The sequence below is a fragment of the Gorilla gorilla genome, chromosome 6, assembly GCF_029281585.2.
Source record: "Gorilla gorilla gorilla isolate KB3781 chromosome 6, NHGRI_mGorGor1-v2.1_pri, whole genome shotgun sequence".
Taxonomy (NCBI): domain Eukaryota; kingdom Metazoa; phylum Chordata; class Mammalia; order Primates; family Hominidae; genus Gorilla; species Gorilla gorilla.
Genome location: NC_073230.2, coordinates 142,364,441 through 142,377,750, shown reverse-complemented (window position 1 = coordinate 142,377,750; position 13,310 = coordinate 142,364,441). Strand labels below are relative to the sequence as shown.

The 13,310-nt window shown below is 38.2% G+C and overlaps 1 protein-coding gene across 2 annotated transcripts in view; it reads right to left on the bottom strand.

Annotated features, from left to right (window-relative positions):
• The window catches only part of EXOC4 (exocyst complex component 4), an 804,715-nt gene that overhangs the window by 764,776 nt on the left and 26,629 nt on the right, over nucleotides 1–13,310 (bottom strand). For both annotated transcript variants that reach the window (XM_019031456.4, XM_063708773.1), the window contains exon 3: nucleotides 4,899–5,093. In XM_019031456.4, the coding sequence (XP_018887001.1) occupies nucleotides 4,899–5,093 (195 nt within the window). The remainder of the gene's footprint in view (nucleotides 1–4,898; nucleotides 5,094–13,310) is intronic.

Here is a 13,310-nt window from a genome sequence, read left to right as displayed (position 1 = left end):
AATGTGAGTGGAATACAAAGGACAGACTGCAGAAATGTGATGCTGCAACCAGAAATTATGTCATTAATGTGCTTGCATCAACCCAGCACAATGACTGCAAAGGTCTAATTTAAACCGTACATATCACAAAGCTACAGGCTACAATATTAATCAAGTCTCTGATTTCAATGTGATGGATACAGGCTTCTTGTTGGATCACTTTTAGCTTTTCATAAGCCAACAGCAGCTGTTTACCTTGAAGAAAGAAACAAAAGGCCAGACCTATTTGCAGACATTCCCTGTCATGACAATTTAATTATTTTATGCAATACTCGGTTATCATATCAAAAGAAGAAACAAATATCTCACCTAAAAGCCAAGCCTATAGCTACCAGACCAGTCTGATGGTGCAGTAGGAATAGCAGGAGCTGCCAAGAGCAATGGGTCACCATAGAGTTATTTACTCTGGATTTATTAATCTATTCTGGTAGGGATTAAATTACTAAGCATCTGCATCTGCCTTAAAATAGAAATGCAAAATCTTCTGACAAACAAATCCAAGGAAATCAGGGGGTTTTGAAGGACTAGATTGTTTTGTCTTCACTTTCCTCTGATGTCTTTTAGCAAAGATTTCGATTTGCACCCTTCAGATGCCTTAAGTAGATTTTACTTCTAACAGTACATAACCATGGAGAAAGAAAATGTGATTGTTTTTCATGTGAAGTCCAATGAAAGAGCAATTATAGAGCTTACTACTCAATCTTATATACAAAAGACCAAGTTGAAGATATCTCCAACCTTTTAAGTGCACTTTAAATCCTACCTCCACGAAATTTTTGCACATTGGGATATAAAAATCATTGTTTATTGGGATATGCCAACTCCTCAGAACATGCAAAGTTATAAAATGGTAATATCAGAAGTGGAGTTGTTGAAAGAAATAAGCTAACAAATGTAACATATTTCAAATAGTACCAGGACATAGTAAGTGCTCAATACATATTAGCTATTGTTATCATTGTCATTCATTTAATTACTATGAAAAGGGAAGGTTAGACACTAGAGAACCTTGCCATTAAGAAATAAATAAACAAATAAATAACCAGAGAAGAAAAAACAGAACAAAGCTCCCACAAAAGAAATACCTTTTTCTCTCTGTAGTGGTATTACAGTCTTCCACATAGTCACCCATTTAGCTAATGATTTGTGAACTCTGACTGTATGAGCTACACTATGCTGGGAACAGGGCAGACAAAAATAGGTAAGACACAACCACTATCCTCAATGACCTACCACACAAACAAAAGGAATTATATTAAAATGAAACATATGAGCTTATGGAAACATAAAGAAAAGCACTTAGCTATCTGAATATCTGGGACATTCAGAGAGTTGATGAAATTTGAGCCAGGTCTTAAAAAAGAAGTCATCACTTTCCAGGCAGACAGTATTGGGAATCAGTTCAGGGAAATACAAGGTCAATTAAAAAAGAAAAATACATCACATCCTTATGCACCAGCAACCAGTAACTAGAAACCTTAATAAATAAATAGCTACTGTTTTAAAAGACAACAACAAAAAAATGAAATACCCAGAAATAAATCTAACAAAATACATATGATACCTCTAAGGACTATATATATTGCTAAGCATTATCAAAGGACACAAATGAAGATTTTAATAAATGAAAGGAATATTAGGTTCACAGATAAGAACACAACATTGCAAAGATAATTCTCTTAAATTCAATCAATTAGCTATTGAAGGTTCAAGTGATTCTCCAGCCTCAGCCTCCGAGCTAGCTGGGATTACAGGCATGTACCACCACACCCATCTAATTTTGTATTTTTAGTAGAGATGGAGTTTCACCATGTTGGCCAGGATGGTGTCAATCTCCTGACCTCACGTGATCTGCCCACCTCAGCCTCCCAAAGTGCTGGGATTACAGGCGTGGGCCACCATGCCTGGCCACAAAGACAATTTTGAATAGCAAGATGAGAGAGTCTCTTCACCTCCTATCAAGATGTATTATAAAGTTACAGGAGTTAAAACAGCATGGTTTGGGTGCAGGTACAAATAACACCATTAAACAAAATAAAGAGCTCAGAAACAGATCCATGCATATGTGATAAGTTGCTGTGTGACCAAAATAGCATAATGAATCAGTAGAAAAAGGATTCAATAAACAGCCTGAGCCAACTGACTATATAGAAGATAAAATTAGATCCTCAGTTGATACCATATATAAAAATGGACTTTCGATGGGTTAAAGAAGAAAACATAGGAGATTCTCTTAGAACACTGGGATGGAAAAAAATTTTCTTGCATCAAAAATCACATAACAGGCCAGGCAGAGTGGCTCACGGCTGTAATCCCAGCACTTTGGGAGGCCAAGGCAGGCAGATCACTTGAGGTCAGGAATTCCAGACCAGCCTGACTGACCCAACATGGTGAAAACCCATCTCTACTAAAAATGCAAAAATTAGCCAGGTGTGGTGGCACACACCTGTAATCCCAGGTACTTGGGAGGCTGAGGCAGGAGACTCACTTGAACCTAGGAGGCAAAGGTTGTGGTGAGCTGAGATCACACCACTGCACTCCAGCCTGGACAACAGAGTGAGACTGTCTCAAAAAAAAAAAAAAAAAAAAAAATCACATAACAAAAAATACTGAGAAATTGAGAAATTGTTTTGCATTACAATTTTTTAATTTCTTTATAACAAAGACACTATAAACAAAGGAAAAAGACAAATCCCCAATTGGGAGAAGATATCTAACAGACAAGAAGAATTAATATCTAGAATATATAAACAACCAAACAGAAAACGAAACAAAACCTCCGGAAAATGTGTCTTACAAACTCACTCTTTTCTGGACATGACTGTTCTTCCTCCCTACACCACGCCCCCTGCCCCAACCAGATAGTTTTATTGATGATTATCATACCCAACCTGGCTCAATCTAGCTCCTAACCCTAGATTTCTGAATTATGAAAAAAAAAAAGATTATTTTCTTCTGTAAAGGTGGAAAGATGTTGACATAGCCTATGCCCCCTGTTTTCCCTCAATACCCAACCTCCTCCCTCACACATGAAGAGACCAGTCTTCAGCAGAACAATGAAGAGGGCATGCAGAGAAAACACACAGGTGACATTCCACATACATGCCTATTCCTTTGGCAGACTGGTTACATGAGTCAAACAATTATTTTTACTTAAGCTAGCTAGAGTTGAATTTCTGTAACTTACAACCAAGAATTTAAAGAAGTTATTTAATGAGTCTTGAGGAAAATATGTCAGAAGAAAAGGGACAGTATTCATTACTCATTAGCCCTTAAGTAAATAAATTAGCCCTTAAGAACAAAGACCATAACACAAAAATCTGAAATCCTAATATGAACATAATTAACACAGAAATAAATTCTAACAACCTATTTTAATCTGTGGCACTTACTTAAAAGCAAGCCCACTCCAAAAAATCGTGATTCAAATAGATGTATATTTGCTACACAAATGTATACTTGCTTATCTATTCTGATTGCTGAATCTTGAGAATATAGGACAAGTATGCATTCATAATACATAAATCAACACTAAAGGTGAAAAGTAATTTTTTTCTATCAGACACCCTACAGTCATTATTATTAAAGAAGCTGCCACTTTGAATAAGATGCTGAAAATAACCAATTCTTTTGTCATTCCCAAGAGTCAATCTTTTTTTGTTGTTTATTGGGGTTCTTTTTGAGACAGAGTCTTGCTCTATCGCCCAGGCTGGAGTACAGTGACATGATCATGACTCACTGCAGCCTTAAACTCCCAGCCAAGGGCCAACCATTATTAATCTCCTTCCACTGTGGAAATTGACCATTCAGTCTTATCACATAACCAGGTTTTAATATCTGATAGAATATCATGGCACTTCTCACTCCTTGGTTACCAAATTTCCTTTAAAAAGCTTCTTATGAAGGACTTTTAGCAAAATTCTTCTTGGAAGTCTGAATGAATTAGAACCACTTAGAGCATTTAATCTGTGTCCCTACCAATTCCCCTCAGTGTTTTTTCCAGTGTTAAAGCCAATCTAATTTGGTGAAACAAAGGTAAAGGACTTTCACCTACTGTGGGGAAGGAAAAAACAACAATTCAAATACAGCCCATCTGCTGCTGAGAGCTCCTATAGAGAGCTTCCTTAACCAACTCCGAATGAGATGGAAGTGGGACTGGTTGGGTAAAAGGGAAGGGAGAAAGAGCAGCCCTCTCTAAGAGCCACAGGCCTTGGGAAAGTTAGGATTATTAGGGAGCAAACTCTGTATTTCTACTTTTTATTCATCTTGACGCTCAGCCACATGAACCACCAATTGCATCCTTCTGGGAACTTTCAGCAATTCAAAAAGGAGCATACACAATGGACTACGATGGAGGCTAAAGGCTAGATTGTGGAGGACTCTTGGTCAATAAAGTTGCTTCCAGTATTAGTCTCCCAAAATTTTATTTCTTATCAATTTCAAGGAAAAGAACAAAGCCCTAATGTAAAAATTCCTTCAAAAAATGTGTGGAACACTAGTCTATAAATCTTCAGAAGTTCTGTCTCATGTAGATTTCATTGTTTAAAATGGGATTCATTAACTGTCTTCCTCTGAAGCTAAAAAACACCTCTCATTACCATTCTAACCTGATTTAAGTACTGGTTTCTTACTATTATATTTCTTGCCATTGTTACAAAGACAGATAATACATAAATAATAATCACCTACCATTTCAAACACTGGAATTAGAGAAATAGCCAGGCTTCACCTTCAAGGGCTCATGAATCCCAAGAGGGCAGTTTGTAATGTGCTACATGCATTACAGGATTCGGAGAGAATAAAAGAGAGTGCTTTTACATCTTAACAAAAATGACCCTTAGCACAGGCTGTTCTCTTACCAGCATGTCAGTGGCACTGAGATAGTGCTTGCTGGCCATGCACTGTTCCAGCTTTTGAGGCACTTGCTTGATATTCTCAATTTCATCCAACAAGTTCAGGACATGCTTATGCTCAATTCCTTCAATCCATAGTTTCCGAAGCTCATCCCGTTTGCAGTGCAGCAGCATCTTGCATGAAAGTAGGTTCTCTTTTACCTACAATAAAACAGATTCAGTCTTGGGTCAGTCCAAAGTCTTGCCAGTCTAAACCTATAATCTGGTTAGTAGTCTTCACTGGTACTACTGTATGCAGCAGTTCCTAATTCCCACTGCCACTTATTCTCCTTGGTCTGCCTCCAAAATTCTAATCCTGGTTCTGACATAGACTCACTTGGGCACATCTCCACCTCTCTCTAATTTCACTCCCATGAAATGAGAAAACTACTCCCAACCTACCTTTGAGTGAATCTAGAAAACATTACTAAAGAGAAAGCACTCTGAAAATATGAAGTACCTCATAAATATTAATATATCTAAAAGGAGAATGATCAATGTGAGAGTCCATGCTATTATACCTTCCCCAATGCTTGCAAATTTCCTATCCAGCTGATAGGTCACTTGGTCCAAGCTTCTAGCTCTAGAACTCCAGCTAAAGTTTAAAACCAAGAAACAGGGTGCTCAACCTAACTAAAATAAAAGTAACCCCAGCTTCCAAAAGAAAGTAGGCACATCCAGAGATAATCTGAAAATAAAAGGATATACCAAGGCTTTTTTTTGCCTTGCATTCTGAATATTAGATATTAAATAAGACAATCTCCACCACCTGTAGATCTGCATAGTATAGTGACTAGCATAGGCAAAACATGACAAAATAAAAGGGAGAGGAGAGGAATGGAGGAGGTAGCTGTGATGCACGTGATAGGAATAAGTTTTTATTTGCTCCCCTAATTGAAAATTTTCCATTTTTTCAACATGGAAAAATTTTAAAAACCATGATCTTTCAAAATTCACAGAACTACTTTCATATATTTTTGATAGTCCTCACATGTATTTTTATTTAAATTTGAGTTTAATATTTCTTTACAGTTTTGTTTCTGGCTTCTGTTTGAGGTAAAATTTACCCATGAATGCATCTCAAGTGTACCACGTGGTAAGTTTTGGCAAATGCGCACACCTGTATAATCCAAACCTTCATCAATACATGGGACATGTCCATCAGTGCAAAGAGTCTACCATATTTTTGGTAACTGAAAATCTGTATCGTTCTTCTACAAGACTTGGTGTGGTGATGAAAATATTCACTGACACTATGCCTCCGGTGATTACAAAACTAAATTTCAACATTCATCCAACAAGTACGGAAAATATGAGGACAAAATGCTAAGATTAAAAGGTTTCTTGAGAAAGCATCTAATCCCTTCCTACGACTTCATGACAACACCTAAATCATGCTTCTATGAAACTCTCCCATGTTAAAAAAAAAAAAAAGTCTTTAATAAGAAGACCTTGTAACCTCTCTTAATAAGTATAGTAGGCCAGGCGCAGTGGCTCATGCCTGTAATCCCAGCACTTTGGGAGGCCAAGGCAGGTGGATCACGAGGTCAGGAGATAGAGACCATTCTGGCTAACACAGTGAAACCCTGTCTCTACTAAATAAAACACAGAAAATTAGCTGGGCATGGTGGCGGGTGCCTGTAGTCCCAGCTACTTGGGAGGCTAAGGCAGAGGAATGGCATGAACCTGGGAAGCAGAGCTTGCAGTGAGCTGAGATCGCGCCACTGCACTCCAGCCTGGGCCACAGAGCAAGACTCCATCTCAAAAAAAAAAAAAAAAAAAGTATAATAGACTGATTATTAATTTGGGGGGTCATAGACCTCTTTGTAAATCTGATGAAGATGATTCCAATTATTTCTACTCCTTCCTGCAATCCCACCAAGGTAATACCAAAGAAATTTTTTGAAGCATAAAGAGAGAACGGAGAGGAAGAACAGCAAATAAGGGATGGTAACAAAACTGTGGAAGCTAACAAGAAGACGGACAGTAGGCAACTAAATTAGCAGGCCAGAGAAATCTGAAAACCTTAGCCTGGAGTAGGATTTACTAACACCAAAAAGGAGGCACCAAGTATACTAATGGCAGGGGTACTGAGTTAAAAGTTTCTATAGGAGTATTTTGAGCCCCAAATCCCCATCAAGCCACACACATGGGTAATTTCCTCCCCCACAGCATTGGCCAAATTGGGAGCAACTGAATTGGACAGGATCTAGACAAGGAAATGCCAGGCATGGTTGAGAGGGAGGCATCAGACACTGCACAGAAAACAGGAGGATGAAGTCAAAGTGGGACATATTAAACAGTATGATCCTCAGCCCCCATGGACCCTCGGTCTCCGTCAATAGTTAGGCTCCAAAACACTGACAGCTTGACTTTTCACCCCAACACAGGAGACATATGGCTTCTCCCTTGGGAAAGTGAACTGGTCCAAGTGAAGACCTACACAGATAGTGACATTTGAGGTTTCACTGAAGAAACTGCTGAGTCCCTACCCAATCATTATGGACAAGCTCCATAACATGTGCTGAGCTTCCAATCAGGTTTGTAGTGCCTGCCTCTTACACACAAATGGTTAGCCAAGGATCATCAGACATGCACAGAAAGCCTGCAGAATGGAATGGCAGGCATCAAAACAGAGAAAATTACTGAAGCAGGACACGAGGGAACAGAAACTATGCAGGAAACAGAATTTTGTTAAACTATAATTAACATCCTTAGGAAAAATAACAGAAGCTATTACATCAATTAACCAAGGACAGGACGATATAAACATTTTCAAGAAATGAAAAACAACTATTAGAAATTAAAATAGAAATTTTAAAACTCCAATAGAAAGGTTAGAAGGTATCCTTGAGGAAATCTCCAAACAGGAAAACACCAAAAAATGAGATAGGAGGTAAAACAAAACAAGAGGATTGATCCAAAAGGTCCAACACTACTTACCAGATAGGAGTTCCAAGGAAGGAAAAGTGAAACAAATGGAGTAGAGAAAAATAGTTAAAAAATAATTAAATAATTTTTTTAAAAAACTGCCTGCTCAGTGCAGTGTCTTACTATAATCCTAGTACTTTGGGCGGCCAAGGTGGAGGGCTGCTGGAGCTCAGGAGTTCAAGACCAACCTTGGCAACACAGGGAGACGCTGTCTCCACCATAAATTAAAAAATCAGCCAGGTATAGTGGCACATGCCTGTAGTCCCAGCTATTCAAGAAGCTGAGTCAGTAGGATCACTGGAGCCCAGGAGGTTGAGACTGCAGAAAGGCATGATCGTGCCACTGCATCCAGCCTGGACAACAAAAGCAAGACTCCAGCTCTTTTGAAAAAGAAACAAAAAAGAAGAAGAAAGAAAAAAAAGGCCAGAACATGCCAAAACATGAGTTTTCAGATTGAAAAAGCACACCAAGTGCTCAAGAAAATGGAAGTCAAAAAGACCCAAGCCAAGACACACTATTCTGACATGTAAGAACACAAGGGATAAAGAGACAATCATAAAAGCTGTCAAAGAAAAAAAGGAAAAAACAGGACCTATACAAAGGCTTGTGAATCAGAATGACATCGGATTTCTCTCAGCAGCAACATTAAAAGCTACAAGACAAAGGAATGATATACCTTCAAAATTTTAAGAGAGAAGTATTTCCCAGAAGAACTATCAATCAAGTATGAGGAAAGGATAAAGACATTTTCAGGTTTGCAAGCTCTCAAAAACTCAATTTTATATGCACCATATCTCAGCAAACTACTGAAGAATGTGTTCCACCACTACAAGAGAAAACAGAAGAGAAGAAACAAGGGATCCAGGAAATACAATACAGAAGAAAGGCAACAGGACTATCCAATCAGTAACTCCAGGAAAACAACAACGCAATGGCACAAAACATAATCACAGTATGCTGTATGGCTTAGATGTACATATTAGTGTAGTTATAAAAAGGTAAGCACTGATCATCTATTTAACCAAAACTAGAATACAACTATATAGAGAGGATGAAGGAAGAGGATGTAGTGGGATGGGGAGAGATTGGGAAGGGGGCTAAGTCCTCATCTTCCATAGTTGGAAGTTAATATATAACATTTAAAATAAAAAACACAGCACAAGCATACTATTAGAAATAGAAATACCTAAAAAAGAAAAACTAGAAGAGCAAAAGTCAGCATCTCTGAGATGTTGGAACTGGGACTGGGGTAGGATGAGGTAGGAGAGTCCAGTCTTTTATCATCATTTGTGGCTTTATTTGACTTTTAAACATATCTCTCAGGCCAGGCACGGTGGCTCACGCCTGTAATCCCAGCACCTCGGGAGGCCAAGGCGGGCAGAACACGAGGTCAGGAGATCAAGACCATCCTGGCTAACACAGTGAAACCCCGTCTCTACTAAAAATACAAAAATAAAATTAGCCAGGCATGGTGGCAGGCACCTGTAGTCCCAGCTACTTGGGAGGCTGAGGCAGGAGAATGGCATGAATCCAGGAGGCGGAGCTTGCAGTGAGCCAAGATCGCACCACTGCACTCCAGCCTGGGCGACAGAGCGAGACTCCATCTCACAAAAAAATATAAAGTAAAATAAAACATATCTCTCAAAGCCATTCCTAAATTCCACTGGAGTTCTTAGTCTCTGAGTTAAGGACTCCAGCTATTAAATCATTCCATTTTAAATCTTAGTTCAAATCTGTTAGAATCTGATTTCTGATATCCTACTTATATCACCTTGCTACTACAGTTCTCAGCTTTTTCCTCTATGTGTAACGGTTACTATGGAAACAGTTAAAAATAAATCTTATGTTATACAACACCCAACTAGGCTCCTGATCAAGAGTCAGGGACAAACTTACAGGGTGTCAGTAAAGCTTGGCAAACTCCTACCTGATTGGAAAAAGACAATTGTGTCACTTCACACTAGGATATGTGCAATGTAATCAGCTCACTTCTCACTTTTGCTTACTACATGGAAGGAAAAGTGAAATAGAATTTGTGGCAGATAAAAAATTAGCATCAGGCTGTGTAGAAAATGACCACGCCAAAATTCTCTAAACCGAGGTAACAAAGCTACAGACCAAAGAAACTACAGGAACTTTTAATACTAAATTGCCCTGAGCCTTCTGCTTTATGATTAGAAAGTCACAGTCATGAAAAATGTTCTTTTAGAACTTGGGGGATGGGGTCAGTCAGCCACAAAAAGGAAGAAACAATGAAGAATCTCAAAAACATGCCAAGCAAAAAAAGCTAGACACAAAAGAGGGAATAATGTACGAAGTTCCGGAATAGGCAAAACTAATCAGTAGTGCCAGAATTCAAATCAGTAGTTGCTTGGAGCAGGATGTGAGAGAGAACTGACCGCAAAAAGGCAGGAGAGAGATCTGGGGTGATGGTAACACATTCAGTGATATATACCTTTGCCAAAACTCATTGCACTGCACTCTGAAAATATGGCATTTTACTGTACGTAAACTATACCTCAATAAAGATGGAAAATACAGCCACTGTGGAAAATAGTATGGAGTTTCCTCAAAAAATTAAAAAACAGAACTACCATATGATCCAACAATCTCACTACAGGGTCTATATCAAAAGGAATTGAAGTCAGTATGTCAAAAAGATATCTGCACTCCCATGATGACTGCAGCGTAAGTGTCCATCAACAGACGAATGGATAAAGAAAATGTGGTATAAGCACAATGGAATACCATTCAGCATTTAAAAAGAAGAAAATCTGTTTCGGCATGGTGGCTCACACCTGTAATCCCACCACTTTGGGAGCCTGAGGTGGGGAGATCACTTGAGCCCAGGGGTTTGAAACCAGCCTGGGCAACCTGGTGAAAACCCATCTCCACAAAAAAGTATCTGTGGTCCCAGATAGCACAAGGACTGTGGTCCCAGATAGCAGAGGGACTGAGGTGGGAGGATCACCTGAGCTCAGTAAGTTGAGGCTACAGTGAGCTGAGATTGCACCATTTACTCCAGCCTGGACAACAGAGTGCGACCCTGTCTCAAAAACAAAAGAACTCTTGTCATTTGCAACAACACATATGAACCTGGAGGACATTATGTTAAGTGAAATCAGCCAGACACAGAAAGATGAATATTGGCATCATCTTCCTTACATGTAGAATCTAAGAAAGTCAAACTCACAGAAGCATAAAGTAGAGCAGTAGTTACCAGGGGCTCGGGGTGAAAGGACGGGTTGAGAAGATGTTGGTCAAAGGATACAATACTTCAGCTAGACAAGAGAAGTAAGTTCAAGAAACCCATTGTACAACATGGTGACTACAGTTAATAACAATGTATTGTATGCCTGAAAATTGATGAAAAGGTAGATTCTAAGTATTCTCACCAAAAATAACTGATAAGCATGTGAGGTGAAGTATATGTTAATTAGCTTGGTTTATTCATTCCACAGTGTATACATATTTCAAAACATCATGCTCTCTACTACAAATATATGTAATTTTTATTTGTCAATTTTTAAAAATTAAAAAAAAAGGTTTTTTAATAGGAACAGGGCTATACCCATCAATGAATAACATTCAAATGTTAGAAAAGTACCAAATTACACTGAAACATTTATTTCTCAAAACTCTGTTCTACTTTTATAAATGTGATGACAATATTTTCATTTCATTCTATTTAATTTATAAGTATAATTAAGATCGAAAATTTATGTTACTCTGTTTCTTCCTAAAACAAATGGGTGAAAAGGTTGTTCAAACCACGATATCAAGTCAGAGACAAATTTCCTTTGCTTTCTCAGAGTTTTAGTAACTGCACAGTTGCTCATAATCACCTATTCAGCAATAGCTACAATTTCACAAAATCTGCAAGTCACCCTAACTAGAGGCTATTAGAAAAAGAGAAAAGAAGGAAAACAGGGCCCAAGAGGCTATTGTGAATAGAAATGTGAGATGATACAGACGGCAGAGAAGTTGAGATTTTTGCAGCCCTCTTTTGGAAAAGATAAAGGGGTGAGAAAAGCTAAGTGGGGCTTTGAATAAAACTGCCTTAGCATTTGCGAGAGGAAGACCAGAGATCTATATAGTGAGAGGGGCTTATGGACACAGGCCTGGGGAAGACCATAACTTTTAAGTCATAAAATCAGAAAAGTACTGAATTTGTCTGGGCGTGATCACTCTCGCCTGTAATCCCAGAACTTTGGGAGGCCAAGTTGGGCAGATTACCTGAAGTCAGGAGTTCAAGACTAGCCTGGCCAACATGGTGAAACCCCATCTCTACTAAAAAATAGAAATATTAGCCAGGTGTGGTGGTGGGTGCCTATAATCCTAGCTACTTGGGAGGGTGAGGCAGGAGAATCACTTGAACCTGGGAGGTGGAGGTTGCAGTAAGCCGAGATCATATCATTGCCCTCCAGCTTGGGCAACAGAGCGAGACTCTTTCCAAAAAAAAAAAAAAATAGAAAAGAAAAGTACTGAATTTGGATCAAGGAAAAGATAAAGAAGGGAGGGAATGCCTCTGAGTATGCATATTATCTTTAATAAAATACAACAATGTGCAAACAACTCATTGAAACTACAGACTAGAAATATCCTAAAAAGTTATCTATGAGTCAAGGATAGTAAATGAAAATTAATGTGTTGACATTATTCTTAATTTTAAAAGTATAAAATACTGAGATGTCTTGTTTTTGTTGAATTTTGTTGACAAAAGTAAATCTACATATAAGTACTATCATAGGTTTTCTCCTGCCGTAAGAGACCAACCCAATTTTTTCCATGGAGTCTTTTTTTTTTTTTCTGGACTTTTAATGATACATGTTTATTATGTATTTTATTGAATTTTCTTTTTATTTATTTATTTTTTTTATTATTATACTTTAAGTTTTAGGGTACATGTGCACATTGTGCAGGTTAGTTAGAAAGCACCTGGAAAGAACGAACCTCGGAAATACCACTCATTGTTCTGTTTAAAAGCCTTTTAGAACTACAGATCATCTTTAAATTACCTTCAAACTTGTACTGTCTGTGCTTTCTTTCCCCGGGTTTTTTCAGCTGCCACTCTAAGTTCTGAAATTCTGAGAGGCTCCCCTCAATGCTTTCCAATACCTTCCTTTACACAAATACACACACACCTGAACTTAATGGAAAGATCACCTCATGGTTCCAGCAACTGCATTAATGTGCTCTAGAGTGCTGCACGCATTTAAAATTATATCTCATTATTACCCACTGTTTAGCATGTCCATTTCTAGAAACCAAAGGCCTTCTTCCCTTTCTCATACAAGCAGCATCTTATATTTGGGCTGTAAATAACTTCCTAGCAAACCATGTTGTTCTACTAGGACATTTTTTTATATTAAGGTTATTCCTCGTTCTAATTCTACCTTTCAAGGTATAACCGCATTTAAAAGCCAGAATTATTTTAGGTATCTACCA